Source organism: Mesoplodon densirostris, chromosome 7, assembly GCF_025265405.1.
Source record: "Mesoplodon densirostris isolate mMesDen1 chromosome 7, mMesDen1 primary haplotype, whole genome shotgun sequence".
Lineage (NCBI taxonomy): Eukaryota > Metazoa > Chordata > Mammalia > Artiodactyla > Ziphiidae > Mesoplodon > Mesoplodon densirostris.
The window spans coordinates 105,415,254-105,443,185 of record NC_082667.1 but is presented as its reverse complement, the minus strand read 5'-3'; the positions used below and the strand labels follow the sequence as shown (position 1 = coordinate 105,443,185).

Genomic DNA, 27,932 nt, shown 5'->3' with positions numbered 1-27,932 from the left:
AGCCTGTGTAAGTAAGTAGATTGGTGTGGGATGGAATTCTTTGTGACTGGAGCACAGGTAAGGGCCCTGACTGGTGTCCTAGATTAGGAAGTCATAGATATGAAGGTGATTGTTCATGCAAGAGGAGTTGAAGCACCCAAGAAAATGAGTATAGAGAGAGAAAAGTAGAACCTTGCTTTTGGGAGCTAGGACCATGGTAGGGCACACCGCGAGGTAGGGAAAAAGAAGCCTAGAAAGGAGCACTAGAGAAGCCCCCAGAAAAGAACATCTGAGCCAGGGAGTCTAAAGAGGAAGGAGCAGATGCTTTGTGTCAAGTGCAACAGAAAGACAAAGGGAGGTGAAGCTTGTGGGAAAATACTGGGTTTGGCGGACAGGAGATTCCTGGTACCTTAGATCAGTCTTAATGGCTTGATGTTAGGCCTTAAGGAAGAAATAGTGAAGGCAACACACATATGCTGTTGATACTTGCTTGAGGAATTTAAGTGAAAGGAAGAAGAACAAATATTACATATTACATTTTGGAGCAGTATTACATATTGAAAAGGGATATATCAGAATTGAAGTGAAAGTTTGTAATATTACTAAAATCTTAATAAATTGTGGAAGGGAGAAATCAGTATTTATTTATTTGGCAAGGTGGGAGTAGGGCAATAGGGTACATTTACTTACAATTAATATATTTTAAATGTCCATTACACATAAATACGTGTAAAATGGAGCTCATTCCGAATACGAATATTTATATTTCTTGTGCGTTGTGGGATGCATCTCACGCTGATGAGTCCTGTGAAGAGATCACATTTTTTATTTTTGAGAAGACATCCTTTCATGTACCAGCTTTCTTCCCTCACTGTAATTGCTAGAGACATTTTATTCCCAGTTCAGCATGAGGTATGTGTAAATCTGGCCTATTCTAAGTATTTAACTCCCCACTTTCTGTTTCTCTGTTACATAGTTTACCTATTGCCTTTGATTTGCTGGTCATGAAGCACAGATGGAAGAGTTTCTTTCATTGGTCGCTGGTTGCCCTAATGATCTTTCTGGTGAGTTTTCTTTTTATCTTGTTTTGTTCTAAAGTTGTAATGAAAGCAACTTCTGATGTGGATGGAAAAGAGAACATTAGGAATTGATTCTGTTTTTCATTCTGAAGTTTATCCTATTAGCATTGTGAGAATGTTTCCGGAGCAAAACTCTACAATTGCTATATATTTTCTGCTCTATTTTAGGTGCCTGTGGTGGTCATTGACAGCTACTATTACGGGAAGTTGGTGATTGCACCACTGAACATTGTTTTGTATAATGTCTTTACTCCTCATGGACCTGATCTTTATGGTAAGGCCTTATGAAATTAGGGAAGAGTTAAGGGATAGCTTAATTTGCCTCAGCTTTGAAATTTTAATTCAGTCATTGACAGCTACTATTACGGGAAGTTGGTGATTGCACCACTGAACATTGTTTTGTATAATGTCTTTACTCCTCATGGACCTGATCTTTATGGTAAGGCATGAAATTAGGGAAGAGTTAAGGGATAGCTTAGTTTGCCTCAGCTTTGAAATTTTAATTCAGCTGCTACATTTTATCAAATATAGCCTTTCTTTGCTGGTAATGTTTTCTTATTTAAAAATAAATGACATTGGAACATAGCACAGTGACGATATATGGCCACTAAATATTTTTCCTTGATTAACGTGACGTTCACATCTGGCTTTCTGTTAGTCCTGCGGCCTCTTATTCTCAGTTTCAGAGTAGTGAGGACTCTGTCGGGTATGCCTTGGGTTTTGAGGCTACTCGTTTAAAATTAAGTTACTTTTTTCTCTTCTCATTAGAAAATCAATGTGATAACAAAAATAAGAAAATTAAAACATTCATAATCCCGTCATCTCCAGATAGCTATTGTTAACACCTTGGAAAATATTCCTCCAGACATTTTCTATACATTGGGTATAACATTTGGAATTACTTTTTCTTTTTTTTTATTTGTTTTACTTTAGTATTATGCATTAGGGGACAATGTTTAGAAAATCTGTAGACAAAGTGTAGCACATGGGGGTGAGGTCAGCATGAGAGGGTGGATAGTTTGGCCAGTTTAGGATTAAGAGGGGAAAAAAGGGAATGCCTTTAGTCTGGGGTTGGTTCTCCAGTTTCCATCCATCTCTACCCCTCCCCTGATGTTTTTTTTTTTTCCCCAGCCAGCCCTTGAGCTTGGGTTTTTTGTTTGTTTGTTTGCTTTTTGGGTTTTTTTTGCCCCCTGAGGGCATTTGAGTTAGTGACCACTACAGAGGGATAAGCTAGAGATCTTTCTAATCAGATCAGCCAAGTCAGTAAACATTTTTATGAGACAGTTTCTCATTAAATAAGTATAGTTTCTTCTGCCTTAATCTTTTGAAGGTCTTAGAGCATTCTGTATATGTGACTGTCTTGGGCTCTGCTATGAAACAAGTTAATATTATTTCTGTGTCTCTTATCAATTTAACCCACGCCCATCATTTTTCTGTGCCACTTTGCCAATAGAACCAACAGATTGACTGAGGAGAATTAAAGTAAGCATATGAATGAGATTTAATTGGGCCTCCTGGGATTTGGGGAATGTTGTCATTTTAGATGTCGAGTAATAGGTTAAAAATAAACAGTGTTTTGTTCAGTGAATTGAATCCACAAACTGCATAGTTAGAGAATAATTGCTAAGTGAAGGAATTTTAAAAGGCTCTTTTATGTGGCTCCAAGATCGCTGAGACTATGAGAAAAAGCCCCAATTTTAAGCTTTTGCCTCTAGATGTCTCCCTTTATCTAGGGAGAGTTGCATGTTTTTAATTGCCCATTGTTTTAGTTTACTTCTAAAACTTCAGTTGATTCTACAGGACAATAGAAGGGGGACTGTCCTCCTAGATCCAGATTGCATATTAGAAATTGATTTACAGGGAACCTATTGGTAACATAATATACATTATATATAGGTGAATAAATTGTGTTAATTTGAGTTTAATTTTGAAAAGTTGGCTTCTCCACCTTTTAAATGGGTTATTACATATTGATATTCTGACTGCTTATTTATAAATAAAACTTTGTGTGAGAGTATATGAAAGTTTCATAATTTTTATAGTCCTCTAGATTGATGAGGATTTTACATCTAGAGATAAGCAGGTCGGTAGGGAGAATAGGAAAGAAATAGTAAATTCTGACCTAAGTTTATGTTTCTAGTTTAACAGTGAGTAGGTTTTGGGATCCAGCGGAGCAGTGGCCAGTCTTTCCCTGGATTTTGGCATCTGCTGTTCATTTCAGCCAATGTTTTATCGGGAAGAGTCCTTGGATCTCTGTTCTGCCAGCTTTAGTTAACCTAGGTTAGCTTCAGTTCAGATTTTGCTATTTTGGATGTGCAGGAACTGATCACTTTCCTAATGATAGAAAAAGCTTTGTTGGGACAGAGGTAATTGTCATACTGGGTATCAACAGGACTGATTGCGGGGCTGTAGTCAGCCAGACTTTAGGGGGTTGTTCCTTGATGGTAGAATTTTTGTGCTTTTCCCCCATCTTTGACAAATTTTCAGGGGTGTGTGATTTCCATGTGAACTCCATTTTGCTTTAGCAGACTTACAGAGAATGTTTCTTCCATTTTAGGAGTAGGTAGTCTTTGTGTATTCTAGGTCTTCAATAAAGATTTCTCATGAATGAATGAATGAACAAATTCTGGAGTACCCATCAGATTACATAAATGCCCTGATCACCATTATGTCCTAGAACTATTTTGTCTAGACCTGTTGTGGTGTGCTAGGTTGGGATTATCTTGATTCAAATTAAGAACAACAGAGGTAAAAGTAGTACTTTACCATTGTCAGCTAATTTTATTGTAATTGTTGAGTCCATTCAGTAAATATCAAAGACTTATATGCTATACAGTTGTCAGACAGCCTGTTTTTTGTCATGGAAACTCTTTCACTTGTTTGGCACTTTTTGGCATTATTTTGACTATATTCTAAGAGTCTCCTGCTTAAAGTGCTTTGTTAGCTATGGTAGGCACATAGTTTTTTATCTGAAAATTTAAAATGCGTTGTGCTGATAGTTTTTGCATACATCTAGTGTTGTTTCTTACATATAAGAACATAATAAGCCTATAAATACTTCTTGAATGAATGGATAAATGACTTCAGCTAAAGAAACATTGAATCAATTGCTTTTGAGCATTTATCATGTGCCCTCATAGAATTTACTGTCTAATAAGGCTGTAGACACATGAATAGATAATTACAGTCCAATCTATTATGTGCTACAGTGGAAAGATAGGGAATCAAAGGAACAAGTTCATCTGGTAGTATCAGGAAAGACTTCTTAGAGGTAGTGATCTTTGAGCTGAGCCTGGAAGGAAGAGAAGGAGTTTGCCAGGTAGGCACCATGCAGGTACATTGTAGAAAAATAGAATTTCAAGTGTAGGGACTGCTGAGACAAAAAGATTGAATATTGAGTTCTTTTTTAAAAACTTAAAGTAGTTTTACAGCATTAGCTGAATTTTAGGTAGGAACTACACAGGCATGAGCAAGATAATTTCAGTCTCTCCATTGTGATTGTAATAATGGTCCCCAGCTTACGATGGTTCAACTTAGAATTTTTTTTTGACTTTATGATGGTGCGAAAGCAATACACGTTCAGTAGAAACCATACTTCGAATTTTGAACTTGGATCTTTTTCCAATAGGCGGTATGATATCTCTCGTGATGCTAGACAGTGGCAGCAAGCCATACCTCCCAGTCAGCCACTCCATCATGAGGGTAAACAATGGAAACTCTTATAGCCATTCTTTACCGGCAACCATTCTGTTTTCACTTTCAGTACAGTAGTCCATAAATTACATGAGACAGTCAACACTGTGTTATTAAATAGGCTTGATGTTAGGTGATTTTGCCCAACTGTAGGCTAATGTAAGTGTTCTGAGCATGTTTGAGGTAGGCTAGGCTAAGCTATGATGTTCGGTAGGTTAGGTGTATTAAATGCATTTTTGACTTACGATATTTTCAGTTTATGATGGGTTTATCAGGACTTAACTCCATCATAAGTCGAGGACAATCTGTAAATATTTATTCTCTCTGGTTTTCAAAGGGACCTTTCTATACTTTCTTGGCCAGATAACATATATTAATGACACATTCCAGACCTGGGCTGACTCTTGACTTTTGAAGCCAGGGGAAAGAAATAGTTTTCACAACTATTACTTGGACGAGGTAAAGAATACTTGGCATTTAGGAAATTTAGAGTAGTGTAGACATAAAGTTGCAAAGTTGTAGGGGAAACATCTCTATAGGGTCAGAGATCAAGAGGTGAAATTTAGTGTTGCAAAAAGGAAAGTGACTGGGCTTGGCACTGATTTTGCCTCTTTCCCTTGTAACATTTCAAGTTCTCAGATGTTGAGGTTAAGTATTTTTGTGTGTGAGTGAAGAGCAGTGCTGCTGTCTGATGAGGGGGACACAGGCCTGGGGAAGGTGTGGGAGGACAGGTGTAAGAAATGCTCTCCCCTCAAAAATAACACTGGGTCTGCTCAAGGATGCCACTTGGTGGCCTAGGATGTGATCCCCGCCTGTTCGTGTGTTTTATAAAATCTGTCAGATCACAGGACAGGAGATTTCAGAAGGTAGGGGCTGGTGTCCTCTATCAAAAGGCCCACAGTTTTCCATTCCTGCAGCGGCAGAGGATGAAGCCCCAGAGGAGTCTTTTGGGGAGTACTCAGGGTCACCTGCCAGCCACAGCTGTTCCAGAGCCTTCCCTCTTTTGTTAATCATTTCTGTTGAACCTTGGTGGCTTTTTCTTCTTGGTGGTGCAAATTTGATGATTTACTATAATTTAGTTCCTAGAGTTCTATAAAATTGTAGGCCTATAAAAGATTCCAGATTCCATTCAATCTGTGGAACAATAAACATTATCTCCTCTTCTTCTGGCCTCTTGCAAAGCTCCCTTTAGCTCCTTTGAATGAAAGGAGTTGAGGCACTTTCCATAAAGAGGGAGATAGGTGAGTCACTCCCTGCAAAGACCCTGCTTCCAGCTTCCTTTCACCTTTCATTTTGCACCAGTTAAATGCTTAGCTTGTCATTCTGACACATTTTTTTTTCTACATAGTTCAGCTTTGATATTTTCTGAGAGCAGCGCTGAATATCTCCCTGGAAAGAGATAAAAGTTTTTGCTCTTTGAAGGCAGATGCCTCATCAAGTAGGGGAGAACACTGGCTAATAGAATTCACTATTTTTGTCCCCTTTTGCTCTTGTTTTTAAGACTGTTGTCAACTTGAACCTTCCCAAATCTTGACTTATCCCCCGATTTTTACCCCATCCTTCAGGGAAGTAACAGTCTTATGAAATGTTCACAGCCTAGCTGTGAACTTGATCTATGAGCTCCTAACACATAAAAATAATTGAGTTTACCAACTTAATGCTTTTGGTTCCACATCTCAGAGTACGGTGTACCTTGGTAAAAAGATACCCCTAACAGGAGGGCATAGTAAGTTGTGGTAAAGACAAAAAGACTAAAGAGCTTTCCTGAAAAAACATATATTTGCAAAGATCAAAGAGAAAGAGGCTTTTTTCTTTTGCTGTTTAGCATCTGTAATAGATGATGTGGAAGATGATCTCCTTTCCTCTAGTCACTCTGGTTTTTCTTCTCAGGGTCAGATTTCCAGAATTTTGTAAAGAAAAAGGTGGGTCAAGGTTGATAGCATTGCCACCACACTGGCAGTCAGGAGAGGATTGTGCAAAAACTTACTTCTCTGGAACCTGGATGTCTAAAGAACTCAATTTAGGAAATGTGTTGTTAAATAGTAATTAAAATCCAGAGAAGACGTGTATGTCTGTTTTGAAAATAAAACCATCCATTAGTTTTCTATAACCCAAAAGGTTATCGTAGAGAATACAAGATATAAATGTCTCTAATGAGCTTGGCCTGGGACAAAATCTCTGTTCCTGAACAGTCCCTATCATTGTATTTAGACAGGAAGGAGAGAGCTTTCCCAAAAGGTGACCCGCGATTGAATTTGGGTCCTTCCTTAGGGTCCCCCTCTTCCTCCTCCCTTAGATGTTTCTAGCATTAAGGGTTTGGTTTCTAATCTTATTTTGCTGTGCAAGCTGCAAAAATGTCAGGCTTTTCTGCCTATTTCTCTGCCTTCTGATTACCCTTTTAAGCAATGCTGATTGCAGGAAATTGCTGTGGTGCAACGCGGGTGTCACAACACACAGTGATTAAAACCCGCATGTGTCATTCACTGCCTGATTGAAGTAATCACATGGAGGGGAAGAGCAGATGAAAAACCTGCTAAATGTGCAGAGGGGGCTTTTTCTCATCATTCGGGTTTAAGGATTTTGAGTTAAAGAATCAAAACTTGTGTGAATAAGGCTTGTGTTTTCAGTCATTTTGTTTCATTCTGAAGCCCCAAAACTTCGGAGCAGGGTGTGGGTCTCTGAACATGGTTTTCCTAAGGAAAACAAGTTGTTGCTTTTTATGGGAACACAGGTCCCCTGTATACACACTATCAAATAGTGGTTGAGTGTATCAAGGGGAAGGATGCTAAAATGTAACTAGGAGAAACAGGTGGGAAGGAAATGGGAAAGGCCCTAATAACTCAGCCCTGCAAGACTGCAACCCACCACGCCCACCCTCCCCCAACCCCTGTGCCCCTACTTCCCGTGCCAATTCAAAGTCCAGGTTGTCACCTGGGCTTCTGACTGACCAGCTGTAGATTAGTAGTCCCTGCAGCCCCCTCCTCAGCTTCAATCAATTTGCCAGAGTGGCTCCCAGAACTCAGAGAAACAGTTGCTTGTGTTTACCAGTTTATTATGAAGGATGCAAGCCAGGTGGAAGAGATGCGTAGGGCAGGGTGTGTGGGAAGATAATGTGGCACTGCCGTGCTCTCTGGGCGTGCCACAGCCCCGTGGGCTTCTCTGCCTGTTCACCAGCCCAGAAGCTCTCTCTGAACACTGACTGTCCCTTTGGGTTTTTATGGAGGCCTCATTACATAAGTACCATTGCTTGAATCATTGGCCATTGTTGATGAAACCCTATTGCCAGCCCCTCTCCCCTCCCCAGAGAAGGGGACGACAAGACTGAAAGTTCCAACCCTCCAATCACTCGATTGGTTCCCCTAGCAACTAGTCCTCATCCTTAGGTTACCTGGGGCTTTCCTGAAGTTCCTCCATTAACAGAACAAAAGACATCTGGTTCCCGTAGCAACTAGTCCTCATCCTTAGGTTACCTGGGGCTTTCCTGAAGTTCCCTCATTAGCAGAACAAAAGACACCTTTATTACTCTCACCACTTCGGAAATTACAAGGGCAATTTTAGGAGCTTTGTACTAGGAATGGGGGTGAAGACCAAATAAATACTTCTTATTATAAATCATAGTGTCACCACTAAGCTATTTATGTTATTTGGTGGTTCTGAAAAGTTTTAGTTCTGTTTGGGCTAGATATAGTGGTCATGATAGAAAATACAGCTAAATATTTGAAACCTGATTTCTAAGAGGGGGGCGGCTTGTGGACTCTCATACACTTGAGGCAGTGGATCATCAACATTACTTGAACAAAGAACAGTATGAGTCAAGCGCTGTAATAGGTATTGGAGGCATTCACTAATGATTTCTTATCTCGTTATCTCCCTCAGGTGTAGAGCCCTGGTATTTCTATTTAATTAATGGATTTCTGAATTTTAATGTAGTCTTTGCTTTGGCTCTCTTGGTCTTACCACTGACTTCTCTTATGGAATACCTACTGCAGAGATTTCATGGTGAGTGGCATAACGGATGGTAGACTTGGTGGGGGGGGGGAAGAGAAGTAACAATGGGTACCAAGAAGTGAAAAAGAATCTACTTACTTTATTCTCCATTTTCTTCCTATGGAAATGGCTGGTTTATTGCACTTTCTATTTGTGTTCGTAGATTATTTAATTTATGTTGTTAACCTATGTGAAAGTTTGGTTAATAATTGCAAGTGAAGAGTCTGTATGATTTACAGAACCACCTGGGGAGGCAAAAACATTTATAAAATCTTGGGAGATAAGCCTATATGAGTCTTCTGTTTTTTAAAGAACTGTGTGTTGGCATGCAAGATGGCTTAAGATAATCAATGCTAGGGGCAAACATTCTCTGGGAAATTCAACCAAAATTTTGAAAACGAAACCATATAGAGGTTCCCCCAAATTTGATGCTTGTTCTGATTCTGTATTGCACAGCCAGTGTTCTCTCAGGTTGTCATGGCTCTGGATATGTAGTGCCCATAGTTTCTTTTATGGAAGACAGATCTGAGCAGAAATGCATCTGAGCTTTGGAAGGAGATTTAACTTCAGACTTTTTAGTCTGATTTGGATGCCATGTGATCCCTCAGTACCATTCCCCATTCTGTTGTTCTACTATTAATGGTTTATAAAGACTTCACTGTGTTCATAGAATATGAAAGCAGCCTTCAGAGTCACTTTTGTTTTGTTTTAGGACTTTCGTTGTAACATAACCGTGATGCCATTATCCTAACAAAATTAACAGTAATTTCTTAATATCATCTAATACCCAGGTAATATTTAGATTCCTACATTGTCTGAAAAATAGCTTTTTATAATTTTTATAGTTCTTTGTAGTTTATGTTTGTTTAAAGCAGGATCTAAACAAGAGTCATATAGTGAATTTGGTGCTATGTTTCATAAGCTTTTTTTAGAGGTTCCCCCTCTCACCTTTTTCCTCCTGAAGATTTCTAAAGAAACCAGGTCATTCATCTTGCATAGTGTCCAACATTTGGATCCAGCTGTTTGTCCCCTCGAGGTATTAATGTATTCCTCCATTCCTTGTATTTCTTAAGGATCATTTTTTCTTTTTTTTTGAAAAGTAACATTTTCCCTGACTATAAAAATAATTTATGCTTGTGGAAAATTTGGAAATGCTTGTGATGTAAGTATAAAAACAGTAAAAATAAAATAAAAATAGGATATTAAGCTGTTCTCTAAAGTATGGATCCAATTTTGGTTTAAAAGTGTGTAATGTATCCACGTGTCCACCTAGTAACTAGTCCCCATCCTTAGGTTACCTAGGGGCTTTCCTTTATACTTTTTAAAATACTTTTTTAGTGCTTTTGTTCTGTTTTTTTCTTTATATTTTTTGTGTATTTTATAATGGAAACAATACTTTTTCAAAAGAAGAAACATTAAGAAATAAAAATAATAAAAGAAAAAATGTAGAAAAATATAAAGAGGCAGGAAAGAAATTACCCATTATCTCATCATGTAGTACAACTGTGGTTATAATTTTGTACATTTTATAGAGGATATTTCAAAATTTTAGGCCATATTTTTTAAATGTATTCATTAGCTTTTAAGATACAGAAGAGGAAGAGATTGTTTACTTGTAGAAGATAGATTTTTTTCTTATGATGAAGAAAATTCCAACCTAAAATACCTCCTGGAAAGGTATAAGTCCTAAATTATAACCTAAAATCTCACGATAAAATCTTAGAGTGAAAAGTTTAAAAGATAAGCTTGTTATTGCAGTTCAAGATTTTTATTCCTAACGAGTTTCTGCAAAAGCACGGATAACTACGGAGCACAGTTAAACATTGCTAAGTTGGGCCTTGGTGACAACCGTGATCTTTTTATCTAAATTTGCTCAGTGTAGACATAATGGACACCAGGGGGCACTGTCTATCTACCCTTGGCCAGTGATTCCTACGCACTGCTTGTTGTCACTAGTATAAGCACAGTAGGGGATGCCTTCGCTGTAGATGGCAGGTTTATCACTCAGTGTTCATGTACCTAAACACAGGAACCTTCCAGTAGGTGCTTAGGTCTTAGTTTTCATTAAATTCCTTTAGTTCTTTCACATGCTTTTAAGTACATCTTGGCTTTAATTTTGCGATACAGAGTGGATGGGTACTGCAGAACAGGAGAGAAAACTTGATCAGTAAACTTCCTTTAAGAGTGTTTTTATATTCGCTTTGAATGAGTTTGAGAATCCTACTTTTTTCCTTTTCTTTGATCTATAGCTATTTGGTGTATAAGTAAGATTAATGCAGTAAACAGAATATAGGAATTAAAATCCAAGAAATGAATTTATGTTATGCTTTTGGTTAATCTCAGGAGCTTTTAGTCTTAGTGGCAGGACTCATTAGAAAGAGAAATCTGGTTTTTCTTCATCCATTGTAGACATTATTAAGCTCTATTACCCATTCACCTGTTCTAGCTAAATCCAGTATTGTGCCTCCCTTTAAATGTTGGACCTCTTGGGAGAGCTAAGGAGTATATACCCCTTTCTACCTAACTCCTTTATTATATCAGAGAAAGTGTGAATACAAGAATTGAAACATTTTATTGGGTGCCCTAGGGTATACATCCCAGTTTGAGATCAAGAGAACATTGAAACTAAACATGCTGTTTTGTTCTAATATGGTGAAAGGTGGATATTTTTCTGTCTTACAGTTCAGAATTTAGGCCACCCATATTGGCTTACCTTGGCTCCAATGTATATTTGGTTTATAATTTTCTTCATCCAGCCTCACAAAGAGGAGAGATTTCTTTTCCCTGTATACCCACTTGTATGTCTCTGTGGTGCTGTGGCCCTTTCTGCACTTCAGGTGAGTTTCAGTGAAATGTATATCCGCTTCATTCTGTTTCACTTTAAATCCTTCATAAAGCTTATAGGCAAATTACAGAATGCTTCCACCTAAGATATTTTATCTGTACATTAAACCTGATACAGATCGTATTATAAAGCTTTATGTATTGATTGCTTAAGTGTTGCTTTCTCTTATTTGCTGATTACATATTTGCAGTGTTAACTTGTGTGTTAATTTGTCCCTGTTGCCAATAAGAATCCAATTGCTATGAAAGGAATTTTTTTAAGTCACTGAATGGGCCTAGCACAGAACGGTGGAACCACAGCAGAGCTAATGGAATGTCTACTTTTCACTACAAGACCTGAATGAAACTGGCTCAAGTGTTCGGGATTACATCAGGCAGTTAGCAATGTGGGACACTTTGTAATCCTGGCTTAAAACCTGTCCAGGTCAATTTCCTGTCAGAACTAATCTTGAATATCTCTGTATTTATGGCTTCAGAAGCGCCAGACTCTGTTTTTTTTTTTTTTTTAACCTCTGTTACCATTTGCAGTTAGCAGAAGAAGAATAGTTAGGGTGATAGGTTTTTTTCTAGTTTTTTTCTTAACAGACTTATGTAAAGATAATAATTCACAAACCATAGAATTTACCCATTTAAAGTGTATGATACAGTGTTTTTTAGACTATTCACAGATCTATGTAAGCATCACTGCAATCAATTTTAGAACATTTTCATCACCTCAAAAACCCTGTACCCTTTAGCTGTCGTAACCCCCCTCCCATATCTCCTCAGCCATAAGCAACAGCTAATCAATCTACTTTGTATCTCTATAGATTTGCCTATTCTGGACATTTCATATAAATGAAATCATAAAATATGTGGTCTTTTGTGACTTCTTTCATTTAGCGTAGTGTTTTTATTTTTTTTAATAAATTTATTTATTTATTTTTGGCTGTGTTGGGTCTTCGTTGCTGCACGTGGGCTTTCTCTAGCTGTGGCAAGCGGGGGGCTACTCTTTGTTGCGGTGCGTGGGATTCTCATTGCGGTGGCTTCTCGTTGCAGAAGGCCAGCTCTAGGTGTGTGGGCTTCAGTAGTTGTGGCACGTGGGCTCAGTAGTTGCGGCAGACGAGCTCTAGAGTGCAGGCTCAGTAGTTGTGGTGCACCGGCTTAGTTGCTCTGCAGCATGTGGGATCTTCCTGGACCAGGGCTCGAATCCGTGTCCCCTGCATTGGCAGGTGGATTCTTAACCACCATACCACCGGGAAGTCCTAGCATAATGTTTTTAAAGCTCATCCATGTTAGGATGATAGTTTTAAAAAATAATTTTAATTATAAAAGTAACTGAACTTTATTGCAGATAATTTTTCTTTTACCACTTTCTAAATCAGTCCTACTACTCTAACAAAATCTCCTTCTAGCATTTTTGCCGATTATATAACAGTCTATTACGATTGTAATCTAAGGTTCATATAACTTTACATCCCTCTTAATATAATTATAACATTCTCTATATTGCCATATCTCTACCCATCATTTTAATAGCAATATAATATTCTAAGGTGGATATAATATACAACATTATTATGTAATATATAATATATTGAATTGGTTATATATAATGATTAGATATAATTTATGTTAAAATTTAGATTGCTCACTTATTTCAGTATTATAAGTAATGCTAGGGTAAATATCTTTGTTTAGGTATTTGGATTGTTTGCTTAGGAGAGATTCCAGAAAATATGAAAGGGGTTCAGACATATTTATGGCACTTGTTATGTATTGCAAAATTGCTTTCCAAAAGTAGTTTCTAGTCTAGGAGGGAAAGAAGGAAGGACAGAAATCTCATGGGAAGGTGTTCAAAGGCTACAGAACTCATGCAGATGTGTATATATTGTTAATGATATTCATCTAGTTTGTGAAGTAGTTTAGCAGATAATTAACAGAATTTTCCTAATATTCTATGTGAGGAATTCTTTTTTCTTTTTGTTTGGTCATGAGACATTTTGTTGTTTCTAAAAACTTAGATGAAAACTTGTTAGTAAGGAAAGTGAAGGTTAATAACTAGTTATGTCAGAATAGATTGAGATACTTCATATATCAAAAAAAACTAGGAAAAGCATTTTTGTTTAAATATTTTTAAAAAATAAATTATTAGGACTTTAAGCATTAGGGAAGTATCCAATTAATTTTCCTATGAAGCTAGTGAGATTTCATTCTTGGCAAGCCCTCTGGCTAGGCTGATCTACAGACAATTTAGCAGAATTTGCTTTAATCTGAGAACTTGGAGTGGGTACTTCATTGTTTGCTACTGCTCAGACCCTTGGTAGAACCTCTTTTTCTGCTTTCTTCCTCTTAGTTATGATGATGTCTTGTGATTGTGTATATTTTGCAAGGTGTATCTTCTTTTTTCAATAAAGTTTTCTTTCCTTCTAGAAATGTTACCACTTCGTGTTTCAGCGATACCGCCTGGAGCATTATACTGTGACATCGAATTGGCTGGCGTTGGGAACACTCTTGCTGTTTGGGCTCTTATCTTTTTCTCGCTCTGTGGCACTGTTCAGAGGTAGATGTACTGAGAATATCTTAACCCGTACTCACAAGGCACTATACCTTGGGTTTTGCTTGACCCATGATTGTTTGTTTGTTTTTTGTTTTTTTGTGGTACGCGGGCCTCTCACTGTTGTGGCCTCTCCCATTGTGGAGCACAGGCTCCGGACGTGCAGGCTCAGTGGCCATGGCTCACGGGCCCAGCCGCTCCGCGGCATGTGGGATCTTCCCGGACCGGGGCACGAACCCGTGTCCCCTGCATCGGCAGGTGGACTCTCGACCACTGCGCCACCAGGGAAGCCCCCCATGAATGTTTAATACAATTCAGCTTAAGCTGAGGGGGGAGGACTTTTCTACAGGGAGAACCTGTGGACTTCATATTAAGATTGGGATGTGACTTCTGTACTTTAGGATTGAAGAGAAGATCGAGAATTCCTTTTAGTGTGATTAACTATAAACGTCTTCTCTATTCTTACTCATTTTTTTTTTCCTTTTAAAGGATGAATTAAGGAAGCCTTAAACTTAGGATGCAAATTTGGGGCTCAAGTCCCATGATTATATTCTTTCTTATAATCATTATTTGGATCCAGAATATTGAAATGTGCTCAAAGAACGTGAAATTAAAAAGGTGGAAGCGTATAGAGAAGGGCAAGAAAGCAAATTATTTCTGGCAAAAATAGGGCCTCTGCTTTAATCATCTTCCTAACTGTAGAGGTGTTTTACACTGTAGAGTGGGCTTCCTGCTGGGGTTGCGGTGTACCTTTCACATGGATCACAGTGGGACATTAACATGCATTATAATTAAATGTCAGAATCTCATCTCCCTCATCTTTGGCTTTCACAAACCTTTCTCCCTTCCAGGGTATCATGGGCCCCTTGATTTGTATCCAGAATTTCACCGAATTGCCACAGACCCAACCATCCACACTGTCCCAGAAGGCCGACCTGTTAATGTCTGTGTAGGAAAAGAGTGGTATCGATTTCCCAGCAGCTTCCTTCTGCCTGATAAGTAAGTTGCCCTTTAATTCTCAGAGTTTTAAATCAAGGTGTAAAAATAGCAATTCTGTGGCAATGTCTTCTTAATTTTTCCTTCATTTTAGATTTTTCACAAGTTTTTGAATGATTTTCCATCTCAGAGAGCTGTGGGAACTGTGCTGAGCACCCATGGCCTGTGTTTGGTAGAATGAGTGCTGTGTCTGGTAATGCACCCTGCACTGCCCTTAACCACAGAGGTCTGGGGACGTCTGAAGACATTCTGGGCTCTGGGCTTCTGCTAGTGGTTCTTCCTGAGGATCCATATTTAAATTTTTATAATTAACTGATATTAATCCACTTTTAAAAGTGGTTTAGAGACTCTAGGTTTCTAGGGTGTTTTTAGAGAAGACATGTTTGTCGTGCGACAGCAGTGGCCATTCTCTACCAGTGTATGGACACTGGGAAAGCTGTGGCTAAGACCTCGGTACCACTTTCCTTGATGCTGTCTGTTGTTGGATGTGATAGCAGAGGCTCTGAGTTCCCTTGTATTTGCTTCATTTGGACAGAGAGGAGTCCTATTTAGGGAAAAGGGAAGTCAGGTTAAGACGAGTCATGTTGCTCCATTTGGGGACTGGCTTCAGCAACTTAGCTGGTGGTAGTATTTTTTGATTGATAAAGATCCTGTATCAGTCATTAATGATTAATTAAAACTTGTTTTTTCAGTGTTAACTTTAGCCTTTGCCTTTTACATTTGAAATAGTTTCACAACTAAAGATACTTTTGAGGATTACTCAGGAACAAAGTACTTTTCCCACAGTGAGTTCTTACATTTCACTCTTTTCTCTACACACCTGATGAATTTGCTTTAATTTTGATAAGTCCCTCTGATCACAGGTAATTGGCAATAAACTTTGATGTTTCTCTTTTGATGGTATGATCACTATTGCAGATTTCACTGCTAAGAGTTGGTGAAATGGGTTGAGAGACCTCTAGTTGAAAATTTCTCAACGATTTTGGACTGAATTGTGACCTCTGTCTCTATTCTCTCTGGTTGAGGTTTTAGCAGAAACATTTTGTCTCCAAGTGAAATGTTTTTCACATGAAACTTTTTTTTTTTTTTGCTTGTGTATTTCAAGTACATTTGGCAATGTGAGCCCCCTGTGTTTTTCTTATTCTCCTTACTTGTGTTTCTGACAGTTGGCAGCTTCAGTTCATTACATCAGAGTTCAGAGGCCAGTTACCAAAGCCATTTGCAGAGGGACCACTGGCCACCCGGATTATTCCTACTGACATGAATGACCAGAACCTAGAGGAGCCATCCAGATATGTAAGGGCATTATTCTCCTTTTACTACTTTGAAAAGAGTTCTACCCTTAAAATCTGTTGGCATACATAATAGAGCATTGATGAAATGGGACTTTTTTAGAAAGTGATTTCTTTAGGGTGAGGGATATAATGACTTTTGTTGAGAAAGGATGAACAGTATCGTTTTTATTGTCAAATGACCTCCTTTATTTTCTATGTAAAATATATAATTCAACATATTTTCTAAACTGGGCTGGAAATTTTCCTATGTCTAATTCAGATCATCATTTTGAAACACATTCTGCAGCTCTTATCACTCCTTGGTCCGTTAAAATGCTTCATGGGGAACTTTCAAGTTATAGGTGGACCTTTGACCTAACTATTAGTATACTCTGGTTTTAGCAAGTGGACAGTCAGTGAAGGCTGTTCTCACACTGAGACCGTGAAGCAATATCTGTCAGGGCCGTGCTCTTCCACCCACTCATCTTTATGCACTCGGAGATCCCATGTGGATTTTATTTCAGTTCCTTCGAAAGATGACACTTTTGTCATTTGATACCTGTAAAATCTTTGATTGTGGAAAAGGTGAGGGCAATAAAGATAATGTTCCTGGTTCCCAGAGACAGTAAAGGACTATTTGTAGAAGTATTAGAAAACACATTTTTTTGGCAACCTATCTGTTAAGAAACATTTAACAATTTAAATGTCAGATACATTTCATTTAGATTTTCTTTTGTCATATACTTAAAGTGAAATATCAAGACTTTCAGTTCTCTTCCAAAGCAAACCTGCAGCCACAGCTGGCTTTTTGTCTCCCAGATTGGGGCAGGTTAGACTTCCACGGAGACCCTCAGGGTTTATGAGTGAGATTCTTACTGTGTGAGCTTTCGCTTATAAGCTATGAAAATGGACACGATAAAATACAAACTTGGCTTGGCTCCCTGAGAAGGTGACACACGTATTCCACTAAGTGACTCATCTTGGAGCTTCCTTCTAACTTAAGCCTCTGATTCCTGTAACAGTGACAATACCCCTGGGCAGTATGTTCTGTTGTTAGTCATTTTTATTTTAGCTGCAGATATTCTTCTGAGAGCAGGCTTTGATGTACAGGGGATCACCATGGGGACACTGGATAGTCAAAAGGGTAGGAGAATACACTGTGATAGGGGGAAGATATAATAAGTTCAGAGTGTTATCACAGCTGTATTTTGGGAAGAGATAGTATAGCGTAGTAGAAAAAAGAGAGCATGGACTTCGGAGTCAAGTAGGCCTGAATTCTAGTCCCAACTCTGTGTTGCCTACCTTGGTGACATTGGGCAAATTAGTTAACATCTGTGTTTAACTAATTTCAGTTTCTGTCTGTGAAGTGGGAATAACCATACCTACTTTTGGAAGAAATAATAGGAGATTGGATATCATATCTCTCTGTCATATATAGCATAGTGTCTGGTACATAGTTTTTCCCACATATGTTCTTAATTTGATAATGGTGTATTTGATGGATTAATTTGATTGCTCCCCAGCTTGATGTTTGTTACAGTCTGTCCAGACTCAGTGTTGCTTTTTCAATCCCAGTGACTTTGCTTATCTTGGTGACAGTGCCTGGACTTCCCTTGTCTACCTTCTTAAACTATCAAAACTCTTTCTCTCTGAAGCCTTTCCCAACTATTAAAGTACACAGTGGGCAGTGTCCTTCTTTAAATGCCTTAAATATGTATCTGTATAGCTCATTTAGCCATTTAATTTTGTTGTCTTATGCTATTTAAATATTTCTGATGTGTATGTCATATTTTTCACTATCAGATTGTGAGTGCTATGGAGAGAATGACTGCACCCTATTTCTTTTGTATTCACCATAGTGGCTAGGATAGTGCTGTATATCTAGTAGTTAGCCTATACATGCTTTCTGACTTGAGAGATGAATATTTATCATTGTTGAGATAGTGATATTGAGAGAAAGCTGGCTATAAAATCTTCAGTGGCTTACAGGCACATGAAAAGATGCTCAGCATCGCTAATTATTAGACAAATGCAAATCAAAACCACAGTGAGGTATCACCTCACACCAGTCAGAATGGCCATCATCAAAAAGTCTACAAATGGGACTTCTCTGGTGGCGTCGTAGTTAAGAATCTGCCTGCCAATGCAGGGGACACGGGTTCAAGCGCTGGCCCGAGAAGATCCCACATGCCGCGGAGCAACTAAGCCCGTGCACCACAACTACTGAGCCTGTGCTCTAGAGCCCGCAAGCCACAACTACTGAGCCTGCATGCCACAACTACTGAAGCCTGCACGCCTAGCGCCCATGCTCCGCAACAGGAGAAGCTACTGCAGTGAGAAGCTTGCGCACCGCAAGGAAGAGTAGCCACCACGTGCAGCAACGAAGACCTAATGCAGTCCGAGGAAAAAAAGTCTACAAATAATAAATGCTGGAGAGAGTGTGGAGAAAAGGGAATCCTCCTACACTGTTAGTGGGAATGTACATTGGTGCAGCCACTCTGGAAAACAGTATAAAGCTTCCTTAAAAAATTAAAAATAGACTTACCATATGATCCAGCAATCCCATTCCTGGGTATATATCTGGAAAACACAAAAATGCTAATTTGAAAAGATACATGCACCCCAGTGTTCATAGCAGCACTGTTTACAAATAGACAAGATATGGAAACAACCCAGGTGCCCATCAACAGACAGTTGGCTTAAGGAAATGTGGTACACACACACACACACACACACACATCCAAATATTGCCATTTGCAGCAACATGGATGGACCTAGAGAATATTATGCTTAGTGAAGTAAATCAGACAGAGAAAGACAAATACTATATATCACTTATATGTAGAATCTTAAAAATAATACACATGAATACAAAAACAGAAATAGACTCACAGACATAGAACACAAACTTATAGTTACCAAAGAGGAAAGTGGGGGTGGGGAAGGACAAATTAGGAGTATGGGATTAACAGATACAAACTACTATATATAAATAAGCAACAAGGATTTACTGTGTAGCACAGGGAATTATATCCAATACCTGTAATAAACTATAATGGAATATAATCTACAAAGAAAAAATGGAATCACTATGCTGTACACCTGAAACTAATAAAATATTGTAAATCACCTATACTTCAATTAAAAAAAAGCTACAGTGGCCTGTTGTACATTTCTTAAGCTTTGGTCACAGGTTGTCTCTGGTTAGATCATATTTCCATGTTCTCCACTACCAGATACTGTTAAATATAAGTGACTATATTAGCTTTACCCAAAAGGGAAGATTTTCTAGCATACCTATAGGAGTCACCAAAATGCTGGCTGGTAAAATCTGGGACAAACAGGTCCTATATGTATTCTGAGTGTGTAGTGTCTGTCACTGTTGCTCACACACCTTTCTCTCTTTGGATTTTCCTGCATGGTGGGGGAAGTGCCCTTCAAATCCAGTCCACTCACCTTTGACACTTTGGAGAGAGATACTTGATGGCTTACTGTGAATTCCACACAAACTATGATCAGGGATTAATTTCTTTCAGTTGACTGTTTAAATAGGTATTTGTTTTTCTTTGATGATAAAAGTAATAAACACTTGTGTAAAATAATGAAAGCTATCAATAAAAAAAAATCAGCTATAATCAAATGACCCAAACATTAAAGCACTGTTACCATTTTGATGGTTTTTTCTTTCACTTTTTTCTCTTGCATTCATATGTGTATATATATGTAAATAAAAATCTCAATTATTTTGAAAAATAACATAGTTCTTTAAGAAACAGTGCCAGGATCAAGACTAGTGACCAAATAATTCTGGTCTCACATTTGGCCAAAATGTGAGAGCACACGTTGTAGTACATTTATGTTTGTTACTTCTGGTATCAGTCCTGGTTTTAAGTATGGGTTCATTCAAAAAGGCAAAATAATTATGTTCTCTGTCTTTCCTGAGCATGCTAAATAGCAGCATTATTTTTATTTACCCTTTGGTTCTGAGTGACAGGTTTTAGTCAACTCTTGGCTTCAATGCTGTGGTCTGTCTCCTATTTCTAGTCTGAGTGGAAACTAAGAAACATGCATGACCTCCTGTACTTCCCTATGCTCTTTTACCTCTGAGTTTATCAAGAATTAGGAGTGAGTGTTTGTAAAGGCTCTTGGTTTCTACTGTATTGTTATAACTATACTGCAGCAATAATATTTTTTTGCTGCATATTCTTTCATGATAGATACTGAGTAGCTGTTGAACAGGTGGTATTATTCAATGGTACCTGCCAAGATTTTCTGCCAGAATCAAGGTCTGAATTTAGAAGGTACATTCAGTGTCTCCTCTTTACTTCTTGACAAATCCAAATTTTTGTTCACTGTTTCAAGGTGAATGATAACCTGTTTCCAAATCTGGTGTCTGATGTAGGAGCTACTTAGTCAGTGGATGGAGTTTGGGGCAAAAAACACACGTTCAGGAGGGATCTTACAGATAAAGACTTTTCCCTGACTTTGACTTAATGCTTAAGCAGATTTTCAGGAAGCTTGTCCATCTGTTACCTTTGAAAAAATAAAACTGGTCATTGATGAATTTTTTTCCCAGATAGTAATATAGTCAGTTCTGCTATAACATGATATACAATTGCTAAAGATAATTGTGTGGAAAACCACAAGGCTTGTGGGAAAAATGGAGTTAGGGACACAATACTCAAAAACTTTGTCAGTGACACATAAAAAAGATAGGAACCTAATAAAAACAGTGGCATAGTTTTATATATGTTAAATGGTGAAAAGTACATAAATGCTACAATAATATGGCAGTTTACCTTGAAGAAGACCTCAGGTTGCTTCTTGAAGTGGCATTGGGAGGGCTGCAGCTTGTGAAATAAGGGTTATTTGAAACATGACAGAAAGCTGTAATACCAAATATGGATGATATGAATGGGTGTGGCTCATAACAGGCAGTGAACGGAAGAAGGTGGGAGATATTTGAGTGTGGGCTTGTATGCACTTTGTTTATTTCTGGGCTGATTGGTTCAACTGGGCGTAATTTTCTGGATTCATCTAGTTTTTCTTGTGGATTAAATGACACATAAGCAAACACAGAAATTGAATTATGCTCACATTGTTCCCTAATATATCAGTTGCATTGGAACAAATTTGCATTTTCAAAACAAGTGTTATGATAGAACTGACTGTATATTCTTTTTCTTCTTTATCCCTGCCTTTACCATTTAACCAATGGGAAGAATTATGGTTTTGGAAGGGAACTTAAGGTATCATAAAGTTTATGATCTCTTCTTTTTATGGGTGAAGAAATTGAGGCTCAGAGAGGTGGTAACCTGACAAAGGTTAGTCCTAGGATAAGAAACTTGGTTTCAGGATTCTCCAATATTCTTTTCACGCCTCCTCTTACTTCCAAGTTTATACCATATGGTGTATCACTTGAATATATGTTTTCATGCAATGGTTAATTGTTCTTTCATGTAACAGGGCTGAACAGACATCAAGTGGTTGAGCATTACTTCTTTTTTTGGCTGCGCTGGGTCTTCGTTGCTGCACGCGGGCTTTCTCTAGTTGTGGTGAACAGGGGCTACTCTTCGTTGTGGTGCGGTGGCTTCTCTTGTTGCGGAGCACGGGCTGTAGGCACGCGGGCTTCAGTAGTTGTGGCTCGCAGGCTCTAGAGCCTAGGCTCAGTAGTTGTGGCACATGGGCTTAGTTGCTCCGCAGCATGTGGTATCTTCCTGGACCAGGGCTCGAACCTGTGTCCCCTGCATTGGCACGTGGATTCTTAACCACTGCACCACGAGGGAAGTCTGAGCATTACTTGTTTAAGAAGTTACTTTCCATTTCTAGAGCACTATTACATGTATGCCAGGTACTTTATGTAGTAATCAAAAGAAATGATTGGGGTCTTCTCCCTTTTCTTTTTTCTCTCTTTCTTCTTTTTCTCTCTTTTAATCATTTCTCCTACCCTTACTGGAAGTCCTTATTTGAGGAGAAAATTAATTGCCCTATAGATTGCCTTACTAATTGTTATTAGCCTTGAGTAGCAGAGCAAGCAGATTAAAATTGCTGTAATATGTGCAGTAGAATAAGATTGGAATCCACTCTGAATTTAAGTTAAGGCTGTTCAAAATGCTTCTTTCAAATTAATTCACTAGTATCCATTGTGTTGGCATTTAGAAATGAAGTGATGTTTTCATGAACTTTAGTGATTGAATGACCCAAAATTTTTACCTGTGAGTTTACATTTTTATAGTGCAGTAAATTTTTACCTGTGAATTTAAAGATTCATTCAATAAATATGTATTTAGCAAGGCTTTATGGGAGACAGTAAAACTATACAACAGCCTATGCCTCTGGGTGACAACTACTTTTTAAAATTTAATTTTAGTATATATCAAAGAAATGAAAATCCTGAAAAATACTTGAAATCTTTCCCAATCAGATGTTTCCTCCTAGGCCCCAGTGTTCCTATTCCAAAAAAAAAGGGACTATCATAGGATAATATTGATGCCTGGCACAATGATGTAGTGGCAAGAGCTCTGGGCTGGGAGTTAGGAGAGCCTATGATTCTTTTCTGGAATTCAGTGAAGTATATTTTATTCTTATATGATTTTATGAGTTTCTAAGACCCTTGAAATAGGTTTGCATCTCTCTCATTTGCTGTAACTACATCTGAAATCCAGTTGCAGTGTTTAGGTTTCAGCTGGTCCTGTTTTGTAATCAAATATTTGATGGTGGCAAATCTTATCTTGAAACATGATTTCTGGGCCACGTGACCTCATGACCAGAGATGGAAGTCTGTCTGCTGTTTCTGTCCCAGAGGAGATGAGTATCTGTGTCATGCTACCTGAGTGTGATGTTTGAGAGTTGAGAAGACATGGCTGCAGACTCTATCCCTGGCAGAATCTCTGCAACAGCTGATGAGGAAAAGCTGTGAGAATATTTATTATTGCCCAATCCCCTTGGCCCACTCCTCCCCCAACAAAACGCACACCTTTTATTATTGATGTCTTGATCTCTGTCTCAGGCCTTTTATTTTCTTTTTAAATTCTATATTTTTGTTTACATCTGAGGTGGCATTAAATTGTCATCCTTAATATATAACATCCTTACATCTTCCTGATAAGATGTAAACAATGTGATATCGATTATCAGTAAATTCATTTGAATTCCCCTCCCACCACCTTTCTTTTTCTTTTGGTTTAGAGGTGCTGATATTTTCTTCTTCAAAGCTTCTAGTGGATTGTTAGAAACTGAAAGAAGTCACATTTCTTTCAAAGTGATTCTTAAATGCTTGTATTTTACAAAATTTTATACTAAGACATATTTTTAGCTTCGACATCTGGTTGATATGTAGCCTGTGACTAATGAAATGAAACACATTTTTGTTTCACGATCATGTGTTAATGTCACCCTACAATTTTGTTATTTTTGATGCAAGAAAGAATGATTAAATCTGAAGAAACAAAAAAAAATGAGCTATTTGGTTACAATTTAAGTTAAATTTAAATCTAGCCTTTTGATTTTTGAATTGTATATGATGTGGTTATGGAGTGTGGTCTCAGATTTTGCACTGAGACATTGATAAAATTGAGAGAAGAAACTATTCTTTCTGATTCTCTTAGAACTAAGGGGCAGTAGTAGTCACTTGGTTTTACCAGGGATTCAAACTGAGAAATCTCAAACTATAAATAGTCACAGTAAAACAGAATATATAGCGTGATCCAGATTCTATGAAGAAAAATCTTGATCTCCAAAGAAAAAAGCCTGGAACATAAACTAACAGGTTGATGTTGATTTTCTTCGGGTGGTAGGATTATAGGTGATTTTTAAAATGCATTTAAAAAATATTTTATAATAAATCATATTTTACTTTCATAAGTTAAAAAAATTACCATAGATATCTATACATTACTATAGATATCAAATCTTGGAAACTACTAAGATCTCTGGTAGGCTTTACAAACAATACTCGAAATGCTGTCAACTGACCTCAGGTTTTTGTCTTTGAGCACAAGAACTGTCAACTCAAAATTGAGAGAGAGATTTTCTATTAAGTAATTTTTGCCTCTTAGCCTTCTGGCCTCTTAAATCATTTCAGTCATTATATCTAAGACTACTTTTGCTGCTCTTTCTGCAAACTAGATCTAGATTGCGTCAAAGAAATAAATTTGGTTTACCTATTGCAAGCTATGAGGAAAAAAAAATTTTTTTTAACTAAAACTAAAAGAAGATGTTGCTGTGGCAAAGAAACTATATAAAGTAATATGTTCAATTCTTCCAGACAGGAGGGGAGTTAAAGAATTATATAAAAGTTTAAATAAAATTAAATAATTTGCCTATTGTTGAGGTTTGGACAAAAGGCCTTGTCCGTCCACTGAGTGCCGGACAACACCTGTTGGCAGGTGCATCCCCAGCAGTCCTAGAGCACTGGCTAAAAAGACAATGACCTGTAAAGCTTATCAGCACAATAACAGTAATCTCCAATCCTTTGTCATCTTTTTATTCTTAATTATTTTTAAATGTTTCTTGTTTTGTTCCTTCTTTGTTTATTCATCCACTCCTTTAACTTTTTATTGTTCTAGACTATGTGCTGAAGATGCAAAGTGACAAAAAACATAGTCTCCTGTCATTTAAGAAAAGTCCCTAACAAGTAAAAAAGGAAAGAAAAAATTTATGGGGATAGAAAGGAATTTGGAAAACAATGTAAGAACCAGAAAAAAAATTTTTTTAACTTCTATAATTAGTGTTCCCTGATAGGTTAAAAGAAAAGTTTGGGGACCATAAAACAAAAACATGTTTTGAGAAGGGAACAGTCAGAAAATAAGAGTTCCTAGAAATGAAAAACAAGATAATAGAGATTTTAAAAATCAATAGCATGATTAGAGGACAAAGTTGAAGAAATCTTCCATACAGTAACAATACAAAAACAAAACAAAAAAGCAGATAGAAAATAAGAAAAGGAAAAAAGATCAGAGAATCCAGCATCTAGCTAATAGGAGTTCCAGAAAGAGAGACCAAGTGAAATAGAGAAAAGAAAATTGCCCAAGAAATAACGTGAGAAAATACCCCAAGAACTGAAGGACATTGCTTTTCAGATTGAAAGACCCCACAAAGTGTACCTAAAATGATGAATGAGAAATGATTCATACCAAGATGTACTAAGTACCAAAAGAAGTCAGCATGTATTATTATTTGATAATTGAAACATCAAGAACTACCAGAAGAAAACATTGGAAGAGTTGTGAGTTGTTGCCCCTGGGAAGTGGGACCAGGGAATAAGAGTGTACTGCTGTTTTTCATAATAAGCTTCTCGTACTACTTAAATTTTGAACTATGCACGTACATTATTTTGATAGACCTAAAGATGAATTTAGAAAAAAACATAAATCTTCCCCTCAGAGTTTAGTAGGAGAGACAGTTCTAAAATATTATTCAGTAGTATAATTAGTACCATAGTATGCTGTGGGAGTGCAGAGAAAGTAGGAAGCACTCTTCCTACTTCTCTATTTGAGGGCAGCTTCACATAAGAGGTGGCAGGGGAGCTGGGTCTTAGAGGAAGACCGAGAGTTCTCTGGCAGAGGAAGGGAAGTGTACATTTCCGTCAAAGGGACAGCACATGCAAAGCCTTGAAATATGAAAAAACATCGAGTGTTCAGGGGAAAAGAAATGATTTGAAGTTTCTAGATTTTAAGTAGTTGGGCAGAGCATTTTTAATTTCTTACTTCCCTGTTTCATGTATTCTCATTATCTATGTGTGTGACTGTGTTCTCTGATAAATTATACATTTATTTAAGGACAAGAGTTCACGTACCTCCACAGTACCTCACTCACATAGGGCTTATACACAGCAGATCATTTAAAAAATTTAACTAAAATACTCAAATAGCCCTTCATGTAGTCTTCTTGAACTGAAGAGAGGCCTCCCCAGACCCTGATGATAGTAGAAATTTAGACTAACTAGGATTTGAGCACTGTCATTCTTCAAGGTCTGGGTATACAGTCCAGTTAGTGTACTAGGTTACAAGCCCCTAGAGGGCAGAGATCATGTCCTTTCCATCATTGCATCACCCACATGGCCCAGCACTGACAGATACTAATTGAATGAACGTTTTCAGTATTCATTAACAGATGCCAGACTGAAAGAAATAAATGCTTCTGCTTCCTCTTGTTTTAATAGTGAGATCCTTAAATTACCAAAAACCCGGATTTCTATAGCTGTCTCTGCCTGTCTTTAGTAAGGAATAGAACTAAATAGGTTTATGTTACCTACCAAGATGCCAAACTACTAAAAAGATTCGTATTATTTATTGCCTTAATATTGTAGCATTTACTACAAGACAGGTTAGTTTATTTTTTAGAAAACAAGGTTGATATTTTCTTTTGATTAATATTGTTTCTATTATTTCTTTTTCAAGTCTCATCAACATGTTCAGTCCTCTCCATTTCTACTGTCATGTTGAAGGATTTTCATGAGTTTTGGCCATTCAGTTTATATTATTTGAGTTTGTTTTGAGAAAGATATACCCTTCTCATAGATAGAAGTTAAATAGTTCAGTCACATATACCATCCCCCCAGATCTTGAGGCTCCTTGCTGCTTTATTTTCATTTTTAAAAACTTTTTATTTTGAAATAATTACAGATTCACAGGAAGTTACAGAGACAGTACAGAGGAGGGTACATGTACCCTTCATGCAGTTTCCCCCAGTGTACCTCTAGTATAATTCCAAAGCCAGGAAATTGGCATTAGTATAGTTCTGTGCCGTTTTATCCCATGTATAGATGCATGGAACCACCACTGCAATCAAGGTACAGAACTCTTCCAACACCACAAAATCATCTTTGTACTACTTCTTCCTAGTTACAGTGCACCGTCACCATCCCTAACCCCTGGCAACTGCTAATTTGTTCTCCATCTCTGTAATTTTGTTATTTTGAGAATTTTATATAACTGGAATTATGTAATGTGTTACCTTACCTTTGAAATTACCTTTTCCCCCTCAGCATAATGGTCTTGAAATCCATTCATACTGTATCAGTAGTTTGTTCCTCTGTATTTCTGAGTGGTATTTGGTGGTATCAATATACTAGAGTTTGTTTAACCATTTACCTATTGAATGACATTTTTGTTTCCAGTTTTTGGCTCCTACAAATAAAGCTGTTATAAATCTCTGTGTACAGGTTTTTGTGTGGATATACATTTTAATTTCTCTGGGATAGATGCCCCAGAATGTGATTGCTGGCTCATATGGTAGGTATATGTTTAGTTTTTTCAGGAACTGCCAAGCTGTTTTCCAGATTGGCTGTACCAGTTCAAGTGATGTGTAGAGATCTTACCTCCTTTTGCATTCCTTTACCCTCCCCTGTTTATAATTGTCTTAAATCTTTCCTCTATGTATATTGAGAACCACTTTGGAACATGTTATAATATTTGCTTCAACCTCTAAGCATAATTTAGAAAACTCAAGAGAAGAAAATCTATTATTTTCATCCATATTGTTACTCTTTCTGTTCTTTCTTCCCTCCTTATCTTATGTGATTTCTTCTTTTATCATCTCCAT

The 27,932-nt window shown here is 37.6% G+C and overlaps 1 protein-coding gene across 2 annotated transcripts in view; it reads left to right on the top strand.

Moving 5' to 3' along the window:
- Positions 1-27,932, top strand: part of ALG9 (ALG9 alpha-1,2-mannosyltransferase) — a 98,715-nt gene that overhangs the window by 21,395 nt on the left and 49,388 nt on the right. For both annotated transcript variants that reach the window (XM_060102732.1, XM_060102733.1), the window contains 7 exons: positions 956-1,043; positions 1,227-1,332; positions 8,628-8,750; positions 11,421-11,575; positions 13,995-14,124; positions 14,970-15,117; positions 16,281-16,410. In XM_060102732.1, coding sequence (XP_059958715.1) covers positions 956-1,043; positions 1,227-1,332; positions 8,628-8,750; positions 11,421-11,575; positions 13,995-14,124; positions 14,970-15,117; positions 16,281-16,410 — 880 coding nt within the window. The remainder of the gene's footprint in view (positions 1-955; positions 1,044-1,226; positions 1,333-8,627; positions 8,751-11,420; positions 11,576-13,994; positions 14,125-14,969; positions 15,118-16,280; positions 16,411-27,932) is intronic.